This window comes from Taurulus bubalis (assembly GCF_910589615.1).
Source record: "Taurulus bubalis genome assembly, chromosome: 19".
Classification (NCBI taxonomy): Eukaryota; Metazoa; Chordata; class Actinopteri; order Perciformes; family Cottidae; genus Taurulus; species Taurulus bubalis.
Genome location: NC_136607.1, coordinates 1,667,399 through 1,682,067, shown reverse-complemented (window position 1 = coordinate 1,682,067; position 14,669 = coordinate 1,667,399). Strand labels below are relative to the sequence as shown.

General features: G+C 43.2%; 1 protein-coding gene across 1 annotated transcript in view; it reads right to left on the bottom strand.

Annotated features, from left to right (window-relative positions):
• Positions 1-3,674: 3,674 nt before the first annotated feature.
• The window catches only part of LOC306751827 (ras-specific guanine nucleotide-releasing factor RalGPS1), a 74,394-nt gene continuing 63,399 nt past the window's right edge, over positions 3,675-14,669 (bottom strand). Inside the window, exons 12-20 of the mRNA XM_079235473.1 lie at positions 8,810-8,936; positions 7,855-8,006; positions 7,589-7,637; positions 6,707-6,787; positions 4,870-4,975; positions 4,686-4,778; positions 4,289-4,394; positions 4,102-4,193; positions 3,675-3,788 (exon numbers count right to left, since the gene is read on the bottom strand). Of these exons, the coding sequence (XP_079091599.1) occupies positions 3,759-3,788; positions 4,102-4,193; positions 4,289-4,394; positions 4,686-4,778; positions 4,870-4,975; positions 6,707-6,787; positions 7,589-7,637; positions 7,855-8,006; positions 8,810-8,936 (836 nt within the window). The 3' untranslated portion in view covers positions 3,675-3,758. The remainder of the gene's footprint in view (positions 3,789-4,101; positions 4,194-4,288; positions 4,395-4,685; positions 4,779-4,869; positions 4,976-6,706; positions 6,788-7,588; positions 7,638-7,854; positions 8,007-8,809; positions 8,937-14,669) is intronic.

Genomic DNA, 14,669 nt, shown 5'->3' with positions numbered 1-14,669 from the left:
TCCTCGGCCTCCGGACCAGTCTGCATACTGGTGGTTCAACAGCTGCCAGTTAGTCACAGCCCTGCAAGGCTCTGTGCTTAGACCAATTATATTCCCCTTACACATACATATATACATGCATCCTTTCGACAATATTTACATATTACATATATGTACATTATGTATGTATGTATATACACGGCCCCTTCCTTGACATGTTTTTGTATGTATTATTAATATAAAGTATCAGATCTCTCTGGAGGACAGTGTATGATCAAACTTATTAGGAAAGCATGACCACATTTCATCAGGATGCTCACATCTCGTCTTCTTTTTGTTCCTAAACCAAAACCTACGCTGAATGTTTCCATCCCAACATGAAGTCCAGAGTCATAACTCCAGTTCAAAGAAACGATAACATAAACACTCCTGATACTGTGGAGCTGAACGTGACATGCACAGATGATATTAGGACTGACTTTGACATCAGACTCTGGTGAAGACATCAAACAAAAGCACATGGTTCAACACGTTCAGCTGTTTATTTCATTCAACGTATTTACTGTCTTGTTACTCTTCAATTATCGTGAAATAAAAATAAAAAAAGTGACATATACTGTACAGTTTGTTTCCGCTCATCGAAAATGGGACGCAACAATGTCAATCAATGTGCAACAATAAAATAGTACAATAAACAAAAACACCGGCTCAGTCGTTCACAGGAGGAGTGGTGAGTTACATGGAGTGGCGGCTCACCCCCTAGTGGCGAGAGGAAGTACTGTCACAGAGGAAACGGGTTAGTGAGGTGTCACCCAGCCAGCCACTGGCCTCCATTGGTTTCCATTGGTTTTGAAAGTCCCTTCAAACTGGCTTGAGTTGTAATCCATCCACAGGTTCTGTATACTTCGTTACCTATGGAGCTGCAATACGCTTATACTGGCCAACTTATGGCAGTCCTTCATCCTCGGATAAACAAGTCTGTCATTGATTTTCCTCCCACACAGAATCCACTGAATGGAACCATAAAGACATTCAATTGACGTAAGCATATGATCTGTATTAAACAGGAATTGGCACCACTAATTATCTTCTGAAGCCTTCATCTGCAGACGGACAATAATACTGGAGAAACAATTATTCTACTTCAACAAAATCCTGCCTATTAAAAAGAGTCCACTTGTTTTAGTCGAGTACAATTAATGAAAGAGTTCTGAAAAACAACACAAAGAACATTCAACTCAAGAGATTTTTAACATGATTACACTTGACAATTATAGTCTTTCATGACTGTTTTTCAATATCTCTTGCCACCGTTGCGGTTGATAATATTACAAATGGCTGACAGTTACTAGGATTACAACAGGAAAACATTAGAAATATGGCATCTAGTAGTAAATGTTCAACTTCATTTACATTTTTTGAGTTCTACTCTTGAAGGATAATTTGTATTCAATACAACTTGGATCTTTCTTCTTGGCTTTGGTCTGAACATCAGATAATCAGTCAGGTTTGGGACAAAGCAGCAGACTTTGGGTTGGAAAAGTGAAGCCATAAGTGCCTTAAACTTGCATTCTCTCTCCTGACCACCAGGGGGCGACTCCTCTGGTTGTATAGAAGTCTATATAAATGACTCTACTTCTCTTGATGTATTCCCTCAGTAAACATTGTAAACATGAGTTTATGTCTCAATCTCTAGTTTCAAATCTTCTTCAATACAGCATGATGTTCATTTAGTAAGTTATGGTCATTTAGAGTCAAACAGACCATAAAGCAGGGGATGCTTTAGGGGCGGGGCTACAAGGTGATTGACACATTGTTTCATGGCAATGTCAGATCCTGGAGTTGTCAATGTTTTCATTTGACAACTGGTGCCAAAAAGAAGGAAACGCCCCAAAATCAAGATGGCGACGGACGAAAACAGTAGTCCACAAAATAATTGGTGGGTTTTATACACGGTTTATGGTAAAAGAAGCAGGAAGTGGATCTGACATTTTGCTGAATACATTAACCGTCCAACTTCATTTTCCAACGACAGTTTTTCTAACCTGGAGTTTTTTTCAACGTTTCTGATCCCCTGACTTGTGTTTCTTGACCCATCAGACTCGGCCTGAGCAGGAGGCAGTCGTCTAAATAAACCAGAAGGGATATGTAATCCCTCCTGGGCCTTCTGTCTGCCTCACGCTTTGTCCAAGTTCACCGTGCTTTTCCTCAAGACTGGCAGCAACTTCCAGAGGAGCGTAAAGGTGCTCGTGTAATTCATTGGCAGTGCATATCCGATGGTCGAAGAGCTTTAGATGAGTCTTATGACTTTTGGTTGGTTGGACAACACGTTGTGCAAACTAGTTAAAATCCAGCTTCACCCTTCTTTCTAGCTCTAACCTCTCATGCTTTATCTTAATCTTTTTAAATCTTTCACTTCCTGTGTTCCCTGATCTCAGTAATTAAACAATGTTGTTATTATCAATAATAGAAATGATTGCCAACCCTAGTCAGATCCAAGTTGTAATAAAGCAGAATTATCCAGACATTTTGCTTTTGAAGCAGGTTATTCAACAGTACAACGCTGATGGAGTCGTCCCTTATTCCAATGTCCTTCAGTTGGAGGTTAGGAGTCACGGTAAGTTTTAGGGTGGCTTCCCACCAACAGTCTCTGAGCAGCAGCTTCCTGCAGCAGGTGCTGAACAAAGATAAGGATCGTACCATTTCCCTTTGACGGCCAACTGTCAAAAAAATAAACTCTTTTACAAATAAATACAGTATTTACACACACGTGATTGTTGAAAGCTTGGTACTTCATTGTAAATTGCTTTAAATTCACTCCACTCTGGCATTGGGGTGAGGACAACAGCTGGCTCTCTTCTCACTACTGACTGTTTCATTCCATGGTGTTGATTTGTTCTGTAGAAAATAGGAATTCATCTTTTTGTAAACCTTGTTATGTACATCAGCCAACAAGAGGAATACCTGCGGAGGTGAACAAGTGAACGGATCCAGGGCTGCTGCTTCATTCGACCATATTGTTTCTGTACAACTACGAATTATGTTATTTTGGAATAATTTCAGTCCAGCTTCATGCCACAGGGCTGATGAAGACTCTTCTTCTTGTGTTTTCTTTGCTGCAGCTGCTCTTAACTGGTAATAATGAGACCTTCAAACAAGGTCACGTTGTTCACGCTCACGACTCACAAGCTTTTCCGATAGACCCCAGTTCAGAAGTGGGATGTGCGTTGATGTTGTTGTCTACTCTTACTCCGGATGTTGAAAGGCAGAACGTTGCAATGGCACTTTCACTAATTCAACCATTGGAACAAGAGGGGGAGTCTTTTTCAACGTTCTGTGTTAAACACCTGGGCACCATTTGAAGGCCTTATAACACTTGTCTGCCAACCGAAGACCAGCATCAGTCAGCTAACACTGTTGTCCACATCTGTGCACTGATCGTTTCACCAAACAGCAACCCAACATGGGCCAAAAGAAACCCCAACGTGCTCGCTCACATGTTAGCAGCTCGACAAATGACAGTGAACGATGAAGCTCAGAGAAAGTAACAAGAAACAACCTCACCAACCCTTCCATTGGCTGGATGCTTCCACAGACGACATTACATTTAGTCCTGGAGGAAGGAAGCCGGTGTGTTGGCGGTCACACGTCCAGTATGAACACTGGCAGATGCTTCTTGACTCCCACTTCAGTAGATACCATGAGATTCCATTATTTTGTCTATACTTCCCAAACAAATGGGTTTGGCACAACAATGTCCCGCTGAGGGAGGTCTGCTCTCATTCAAATGACATGAGGTTTGCTGGTATCTGTTGAAAGAATGGAACAGATATTTAGCACAAAAATAAGAAACAGGGAAAGCTGTTGGGGAAAGTGGGAAAAAATGAATACACCAAGCCACTCGTAGGTCTTTTTGAGAGGATACTCCATGTTTGTATCTCTAAGGGGAATAACTTGGATGCTTTTAAATACAAATTCAAAACCTTTGTAATGGTACACAGTGGAGAAATGTCTCTGTGGATTGTTCAAGTATTGATGGCAAGAACTTTGCAGACCATATATCTTATACTGTATATTTCCTTCACAATTAGTCCGTCTCCTCAGTGACCGTGCTGAACGTACCTGAGGTCTACTGCTCCTACAGGCCTCCTCCAGGTTTTTGTGCCAGATGATGGCTGAGAACCTGGATCCGGTCTGGAACTTGTAAACGTTGCCTGTGAAGGGACACAAACATCTGCGTGTGATCATCGGACGTTAAAGGACGGACACAGTTCACCAGCAGGATCTCTGTCGGTGGAGCGGAGCTGACCTTTGTCTGGGTCGTTGAGATGGAAGATGTTGGGTCTGGCCGGGTCATCTGGCAGCACCACCATACATCCAGTCACACACACCTTCTTACACGGGCTGGACTTGTACTGCGGCAAGCACAGGGTTACAGTAGCTCAGAGTCACAGCATAGATGCCACAACTATTATCCTTCTGATGTGGACGTCATTAGCACGCATTCAGATTGACAAAGGATGTGAAAACACAGCTGTACAGCTGTTTAGAACATTATTTCATACATGTAAATCAACCCTGAGCTGGTCTAGAAATCTCCTGGAGGAGCTGTAAGAGGGAAGTTGCGGCAGACATGAAACTCCCGAGGACCAAGTGTGTGGACCGTTCCATTGAGCCGGGTGTGAATAGAGCAGGTTGTTACTCACATGTTTCCTCTCAGAGGCCCTCAGTGCTTTCGCCCCGTAGAATGTCAGCGTTGATCCGGACAGAGCGATCCAAAACCTGGTCCACGATGACAACTGCAACGCACAGAGATACATGGTCACACGGGCGATGTTTTGAGGGGAAACCGAGCGGCGTAAGCCAGAGCGGCATCAAAGACCAGCGCACCTTGGGCTTCCGTCCCTCCTTCAGCAGTGTTTTCCTTCGCAGGGGTCCTTCCACAGTCACGCTGCTGGCCTCGCTGCATCCATAGCAGGAGTTTCCAGCAGAGGAGCTGAGGGGAGAAAAAGATGCAAGAGGGGTGAGTAAGAAACAGAAACAGATTTCTGACCAGTGTTAAGACACACAATGTGATGCTCTGTGCGGACAGCGATGGTTCGACAGTATGCAGGTTTTCATTTCCACCAAAGTGATGCCACTCGTTAGTATAGAAGAGGAACTAGTCCTTTAAGTCTATGTTATATTAAAAAGCACATCCTGCACTAATGTAAAGCTAAAAACCTCCTGTATTCCTGGGCCATTCAGTGCGAGTGTATTTCTGATTAGTTTGTGTCCAGATGGTAAGACAGCGCTGTTGGACCGTTGTGCGGTTTCACAGCCAGACATTCAAGCACGAATCACATGTCTGTGTCATAGAACATGTGTCAATTGTTATCATGAATGTCATTATAGAGATAGTGTGGTTAGTTGTGGTGTCTTTGTAGCCAATCAGCTCGTGTGGAGCTAACGGAGCAGCTAGGTGGCTATCATGCTAACAAACTAGCGTCGGGTGGCGGACTGGACTGGAATGAAACGATTATAGTGAGATCACACAACAGTGTATGACAATGACTTTAAGGTTGTTATTCTGACACTGGCAACCCGTTTCAGACGGATCAGCTCCGTATGGATGTACGGTTACCGGCTTCACGATAAAATTCCTTACGGACCGTTTAAAACTTCTAACTATTGTTAGCAGTGTACTGCTAGCGTAGCCCGGAGTGTGAGGTCGGTCGAGACAGGAAGAAAGCTTGACGACGAGTATGGAGTTAGCAGCAATGTTATGAATGTAGCAGTGCCGTGTGCGTGTGTGTGTGTGTGTGTGTGTGTGTGTGTGTGTGTGTGTGTGTGGTGTGTGGACTAGCTATTCTGCGGTCGGGGTCGACTCCTTCACAAGACTCCTCTGTACATATATGCTGTTGGGCTCGTTGCTATCACTCAAACGCAACACAGAATATATACTTTGTGTGTGAAGGAGATAAGAAAAAAAGAAAAAAGAAAATAAAAATATCTAAAAATAAAAACCTGATTTATTTTTTATTTATTGATTGCAAGGTATTGATACCTTCTTTTTTGGTATAGACTTAGACTACAATGAGTATCAATAACTTCTGGAACATCTCACCATTTTCCAATGCTTTAATTCATGTTTCTTTTGTTTCTTTTTTGTTACAGCTTACTGTAAAAGTCGGTTTACAAGCCGCTACTACCTTCGGTCAGTGTCCCCGTCTCCTGCTAGCTCTCCGCTAGCTCTCCTGCTAGCTCTCCTGCTAGCTCTCCTGCTAGCTCCCCGACAACCACCGAAGGTAGCTTGAGCCCTGGCAGCCAGTAGCAGCAGCGCTAGCTTGAGCTGCTGTTAGCTTGCTACAGCGGGGACACACACCGGAGGTCGGAGCGTCTTGTAGCCTGACTTTTACGGTATATAATTTTTCTAGCAGTGAAATAAAAAAAATCTGCAATTATATATATCTATACAGATATATATATATACATATATATCTGTATAGATATATATATATATATATATTTAAGTCAGCCACTGTACTTGTAGCTCGGAGTAGCATGTACAACCCACAGTCAAATCTATTTGCTGAAAGCCGACTCCTGACTTCCAGCAGCATGCAGTGGAGGATGAGGTGAGATAAAACCTGTCTGGCTTCTGTTTCCCCATTAAGAAGAGCCCATTAAGAAGAGCCCATTCGTATTTAAAGGGAAGCGAACTCTTACGCTCCTACTGCCACTGTACCTGTAAACATAGCTGCGGCTCCGGGGGGAGTTGCGAAGCGGGACCCTCCAGTTGGGGCCCAGTGTTGCGTACATGCGGCCCCTGTTTGTCACACATTGTCACAGTCAGTCTCAGGCGCATGGACTTTACTTTTTGAAAAGCAGAAGTGTTCAATGTATCTCACGTCACCAGAGGAACCCAGAGCGTAAACTAAAGCACATCCAAACCATTCAACACACATGATCTGTTTTTAATCTGCCTCTCATGGATATATATGAAATGTGTATTGTCTGTTCTTGCTGGGACAAACATAGATATACAGTATGATTAACTTGACATATGGCGTTAGCAACATTCAAATACATTGATATTATAGGCTTAATGAATATGCAGCAGGCACAGATACATACTGGTGACAAATTCAAAGTCTTTTGATATTCTATATTTTGTATTAGTGAATGTGCGGTGCCAAATCCACACACACCGTCCTGCTGCCTCAAATACCCTCCAGAGCACCAACTGTGGATTAATCCGCAGCTGGAAATAGTCCCCAACTGTTTCCTCCTGTTTGTTTGATAAAAAGCCACGGAGACTCTGTTTTAGGGAATTACTGAGTCTTTATAAAAATGTTGCACTAAGACATTATTGGGTTAGTCTTTTCATGGGATAATTGTCGGGAAAAACTCAAATCAAACATTTAATATTGTCAGCCTCATTCTTCAACAGAACCCGTCTGCTGGCTTGCGATCACTTTGAGGTGGTGATGTTGTTTAAATGGGATGAACGCAGGCAGGAGGCAATCACTCTCGTCCTCAGCTTGATAGCTAAATACTTCAATAAAACACTTTAGTGCTAGGCTAGGCACACGTTACTTGTCATTTCAGAGTGATGATTGGATCTCACCTCTCCATTCCAGGTGACAGCTCCTCCCCAAAAGAGCTTTCACTGCTGCCTATCAGGGAAAACACAAGAGTTTTGTTTAATCTATACGTTAATAAGGTCAAGTAAGTCAACCCTGGCTAAGTTTCACACGGCACATGGACAGCGGTCTCCTGGGTTATATACAAATTACAGTGCACTACTTGTTGTAGGTGGAAGGACAAACAGCGGACACTGGTTGAAGGTCACTGAATGTCATCATGTAGAAACGCCTGCGCCGTGTAACGTACCTAAAGACAGCCCGTTGGACACAGACGTGCTCTGCGGGTCATTTCTGACCGGACTCTGGGACTCTAAGAAGCTGTCGTCCAGCAGGTGGCGTGCTTTCTCTGCGGGAAACGTGGCGCTCCGGCTCTCCGACATGCCGTACTGACACATCATGCTGGACACAACGGGACAACAGGTGTTACTATGCGTTCCACACTTTCCATTGAAGGTCAGGTTATTGTTTCTGTTCACATCATAGGACCCATTAATATAGTGTTTTGCTAAATGGAACATTATTACCACTTCAGTAACCTGGAAGTTATCGCTGCTCTGCATGTATCGATACATAAATAGTTATAATCAGTATTGCTTAGCTGTGTTTTGTTGCTTTTTGTTGCTCTCATGTACGGAATAGTGAATATTGCTGCTGTATTATTATCATTATTATTATATTGTTATTAATGATTGTTAGCGCCTGTCAAAACTACCGTTACAAAGTGCTTCACAACAAGGACAAAGAAAGAAAGCAGGAGAGCAATCAAATAAAACAGCTAAAAGTGAAGATAAAACAATGGATAAAAGTAAACATAAAAGAACAGATAAAATAAGTGACATATACAATAATTACAAAAAAAGCCAACTTGTAAAATTGAGTCTTCAAAGACATCTAAAAGAGGTCAGTGAGTTTTATATACTTAAATTCCTCAGGTATTATTCTACAAACACTTTGCTGGTTCCTGTTATGTTATGTATTATTCTGTGCAGTGACTAACAGATTCTTTATGAATGAAATGTCATTACAGAAAGAGATTATTTTTACAACTAAAGAGCATTGGCAGTTGATGAGGAAGTTCAGCACCTTGAGGTTCCTCAGGTTATTTAACACTTTTAAACGTGTGTGCTGGTTAGACTTCAACATGGATTCAGATGCTGTATGAATCCTGGACACACCTTTGGGGAAAGGCCTGTCACACTCACTTGTTTCCCAGACTGTGGCTCTTCCTGTGGTGAGCGGGAGGCGGGGTGGGGATCTGAGCCCCCACAGAGGCGTCGGGGCAGGTCGGCCGGCGGTTATACCTCCGAGAGGACGACACCTCAGACAGACCTGAAACACAGAAGACATCATCACTGCTACAGCACAGCTCCATTATTATTATTATAGATGAGGCGCCACCGTTATGCTGCTGATTAAAACAGACTAGTGCAGTGAGACTTGAAACTAGAGATTGAGACCATGAACTCATGTTTACAATGTTTACTGAGGGATTCATTTATATAGACTTCTATACAACCCGACGAGTCGCCCCCTGCTGGTCAGAATGCAGGTTTACGACCCTTCACTTGTCAGAATCGGTCCAACGCTGACAGTGGAACGTACCTAGAGCGTCAATGAAGCGCTGGGCCTCTGATCAGGCGTCGGTATTTGACGAGTTGGGAGTGAGAATGTCACCACGAGAGTGCCACAACATTATGGGATACAGGATTAGTTGAAATTGTACTTAAGTGGTGCAAACTTCCAAAACAATTAGAAATTACCCCAAAACTAATTGACACAGTAAACCTGCGGCCTCTGTGGCACTGCCTGCTTTGCAAGGTTGGTAATCCAGTGTCACAGAAAAGGTCTACAATAATCAGCTTTTCTTCAAAACTGCTTTCTATCAGATGAACAAGCGAGGCAGAGAATAATAAATACAAATGAACTAAGTAAACCGACTGTAGGGACACTGTCTACATGTTCTTGGTTAACAGGTCTGGCCACATAATGAATGCTATCATCAGTCCAGCCAGAGCTCTGCTCAACTTCTGGCAGGACTGCGTTGGATTGGTAAATTAAATCAGAGTTATCACGTGCATTATGTGGCGGTGGAACCTCTGAGTCACTCTCTGGAAACCCACTGGGGCCATTCAAGCAGCTAGACGTGACCAGTTTGGACCAGGCAGGAGAGTCTGTGTTCATCATGCTCAGCCTGGAATGATTCGGACTCGTACGAAGTCATTTCGTGGTGTTAAGTACCGTGAGCCTCAGAGGACAGCTGCGTGTGAGGGGAAGCAGATACATTCCCACAGATGATGTTCAATGGAATTCGTTCCAATTAGAATCTTTTCCAACGAACAAGAGGAAAATGTTGACTCATCTGCAATTTTGGAATCGTGAAACATATGTGGAAAAGTCGGCATTACAGAACACATGTGATGTGGCAGGCCTTAATGACTCTACTATTAGCTCATAAAGACACAGGCTGGTTTGGGTTGCTGCGGCTTGCTTCCTGCCCACTCAGCAGAATCACATCCTCATCTGAATACTCACTCCAAGTATGCAAATGTTATTCTCCTTTTCCACAAACAAATTCACCCGACACGTTCTCATTGCAGCTCTCTTTCTAACGTACCGGTGCCGTAAACAAGGAGTTAAACGTTGTGAATCGAAACAAAAAGCAGGTACGTCCACTTATGTTTAGGCAACAAAACCAACAAAGTACAACTTTAACTGTAATGTAATGTAAGTATGGAAAACATGCCCGAAACGTAACTAACGTAACTTTAAAATTGACCCGCCGCCGGTCTGGAACACATCTCCTGGTGGACATTCCTGTACCGATTTGAAAATGTACAATAATTTCAGGGGAGAAAAAGTGAATCAAAAATATTTAACGCTGATATTGAGTGAGATAAGAAATATTTCTTGGGAATATGACCAATGAAGCCAAAAGGGAGAAAATAACGATAAAAAATGATGCGCGAGATGAGAATAACTATCCCAGGCCGGTTTTATTGACAGACGAGTAGATTAGGGTTTCAACAGCCGTTCCATTTGGATCCAGCTCCACACTCTCAAAATACCCAGATCCGCCAACTTCCAAGGCTCACGAACCTATTATTATGTTTTTTTCGTCATTAGCAAAGAACTGTACAAAGAATCCAGTTAACGTTAGCAGACTTTTCCTCGTTGACTGACACTCAGCAGTCAAAATGACGTCGTCGGAGGCGTCGACTGCAGCTAACGGTACTTCCTCGATGAAAAGGCCAAACACACTCCTGGCTGTTGTCTTGTTAATGTGCTGCAGCAATTTGGTTGTCATTGTTAATCTACAAAAAAGAAGCAACAAGACTGGACTGGCAGGTTCAACAAAGCAGGGAGAAACAGAAAAGCTGTGATCTCACAACAGGAGCTGGACATTCTGACGCCAGCTCATCTCTAACATGTGTGCTTACTGCTGCTCAGACATCACACTACACTTTACTGAAGTCCTAAAGGCTGCGCTGCTTTCTATGGACTTGGATTCCACCTCAGGGCTTCCATTACTGGATCCCAGTCCGTTTTAATCCCGTAATTCATTGTATACACCGAGAGCGATTTGGCGTATCTGGCCTGGCTCTTCGTGGTTATAGACTCACCACTCCTAAATACTACAACATCAACATTTTCTGAAATACAAAGTACCTTGAAGCACTTGTTCTTGGCACCTGTTCTTGCTTTTCTCTCTTTATATATCACCTCTTGGCCAAATTATTTCGCAGTCATTACATTCATTTCCACTGCTATGCTGATGGTACTCAATTAGAGGCTTGCTTGTCTGCTGTGAAAGACTGGATGTTTAGTACTTCCCTGCTTCTAAACTCTGGTCATTGGCCCTGCTCGAACAACAGTTTGATCAAATAACAGACAACTGTGTGATATCTCAAAGTTTGAAAAGAATCTTGGTGTTGTGTTCGATTCAACCGTTTCTCTTTTCTAGTAGTACTAGAAGTCTTCAAATGGTTCAGAACTCTGCAGCTAGAATCGTTTAGCTTTTAACTTTAAGCCCCGTGGCACGTAGTTTCATGAGAAAACTACATTCCCCATAGGCATGCCCGGATGCGTTCTCCTCAGTCGGCTCCGCCGGTGCTGTCTGACGTGGTTTCAAGATCGTAAACAAAACAGGAGGACCGCTGGACCCGGAAGCGTGAGATGGCGGAAAAAACCAACAACTCTCGTTTTGGGAACTTTAAGGTACTAATAGTGGACTGGAAAGCATCTTGATTGCTTTGATAGACTCCTACAAGCCCGGACGGCTGCAGAGATGTCTTTAATAGTGAAATCCGATGTTGTAAAGGGTACTTATGAGGGGTTTTGTGAAACCTTAAGGGCGCCGTGAAAAGTTGACGGACTGACGGCGAGTCGTTGGAATGTACGTAAGTACATCAACTTTACGGTTACTTTTATTATTTTGTACAGTGCCGATGTCTTCTCAAAAGAGTTGCAGTATTGTAGAACTTTAAATGAAGTTAAACAACGATGTGGTTGTGGAGAAAATGAAGGAAACGTCAAAGGAAAAAAAAACAATTTTGTCGGGGGGAGAAATCCAGCGCTGGAGGGCTTGGTGCTGAAAAGGTTAACCACATCATACCAGTTTCAGCTTCCCTTCGTCAGACCAGACCAGATGGTGCTGGTGGTGACTTATGAAAGTGTAAATGGGCACACCCCTAACACCTGCCTGATCTCCTTATACCTTTATACCCAAAGCAGGACTCTTAGAATACAGGGCTTTGTCTGTCCACAGAGTGAAAAAGAAGTCCGCCGGCCAAAGGTCCTCATCCCTCCCTGCCCCCTTCCTTTGGGATAACCTCCTATGGAGGCATCAGGTTGTGCCTTAACTTTCAGTTAGTGAACTTTCTGAAAACCACTCTTTATCTGCATCCATGGTCCACAATACATGGGATATTAAAACAATGCAACACAACCATTCAAATGACATACAGCAGCACCACCAGAGGGGTTTCTCCTGTTAGATATGAACATCCTGTCACGTGGATGTTCTCTTGTGTTTGTCCTTGCACACATTCTGCTCCCCCATGTCATCCTACATGTACATGGAGAGAGTGAGTAAACCGGATTCTGTTTGGCAGTGTGTGACACTTGTTTATTCTGAATGAGCCAACAGGGGACCCAGCCAGAACAAGCCCTTTCTGCCATGTTATATAACTCCAAATGATTGTCTGACAAGCAAGAGGAGGAAAAATCTGCTGTTTTTATGCACCAATATAGTGCATTCAGAACGGCACGTTTGACATTCAGATGTTAGTGAGTGAAAGGCAAAAGGGACATTTTTCATCAGTTACATTCATATCTACGTTTAATGTGTACAAGGAGCATGTCTGCTGGACCTTTTACAATACTTTTTTAATGACTCCTAAAGCTGCAAAGTAACTAAGTACATGCACTCCAGTATACTGAGGCTCTTGCACAGCAAGTTTATTTGTTTTTCCACTTTATACTTTTGTCCCACTAAATGTCAGAGGCAAATATTACTTCACATCAGCTTATAAAATACGATGCATGGGGCGACTTCGGATATTTCGAGAATGCATGACTTTCTATAATCTAATTATATTTATTGTTTAAAGTTCGTTGGACCACGTTTAGACGAGGGTCAATTGATATTTTGGTATCATCCCCGTAAGGACCTCACCTCTGAAAGAGGGGAATGTGGGCACCAGCGCCGCTGTGGATGCTACGCTATTAAATGTCACGACGGAGTCACTTAAATGTCATATTTTTATTAAAATCGACTCATCATCATCATCACTACACTGCGATATCTAACCGAGCTGAATCCACAATGGCTGGAAGTGGAGGAAACCAGATCCAGGACGAGCGTTTATGGCCCAACTCCTCGGCCTGGAGGTCATATTCCACATTCCATAATACACGCATCACCTCGTCCATACATGGTCAGAGTTCACTACTTTCATGTCAGAAACCAGATCCTGCAACTAGCTTGATAATCTCGTGCCAATTTATCATAACAGGAAACATGGTGTGTCACAATGAGAAAAACACGTCTTAATAAGTCAAAATGGAGCCAAACCTGTCGTGTAATAGCTCAGACACATGTTTCCTTCCTGAATGACTCACTGATGCTGTTTATTATAGTGACTGCAGCCCGGTACACAGAGAGAGGCTTTTGTAATCAACATGCACTGACAGTTAAATATTTCCGTAATTTACTCCGGTCATTCCAGTGACAAGCACTTAAGACCGTCACTTTATAAAGATTAATACCACACCATTTCCTGAACCGTAAGCGCATGATTTCATGTGAAAAGCAGTAGAGGGGGAGTCGCAGGTCCTAACCATTACAAACACGTCCCAGCATGTGGCCGGCCGGTGAGACGTGAGTCTGTGCAAGAGGATCAATGTGTTCCTGAGGACGAGGCTGACATGCTGCTGCTGTTAGCGGCATCGTTAACTTACTCGATGACTTCATGCTCCGGTAAGGAAAACACATTTATTATACGAGTTCATTTATCAATGAATAAAGCTGTAAATAAAGCAGATTATTAGAAAACAAAACTGTTTTCCATCTATCCCCTCAGCTGTGTTTCCTCTGAGTCGGGCTCACTGACACATCTTTACAGATTAAACTAGATATGAAAACAGAACTCTGATGTAGTCACGCTCACAATTACATTAACGTATGAAGACAAAACACCACGTTCTCACGAATACAGAAGCTCCAGGGCCCTACGCTTCAAACAGGACCCCCGCGGCCCTCGAGTGTCAGCTTTGGATGGGGCCAAATATTGTTATAATGCAGCGTAGGAACTTATGAACACGGTGCTAGAAGTACTTCACTCAATCAAACAGTGGTTTCCTGGGTGAAAGTCTGTGTTTGTTTGACCCAACCATCCACCGGCCTCGCTCTCTCTGCTCTGGCCGTCTCATAAGGAAGCGGGAGGGATTGCATGGAGTTGGTTAAAAGCCTGGTGCGCCTCATACCGACCCTGAAGGCCACAGCATCAGACACCGATAAGTACTAGACGAGTTTGGAGTGAGAACTGGTTGATGAAGAGCAAC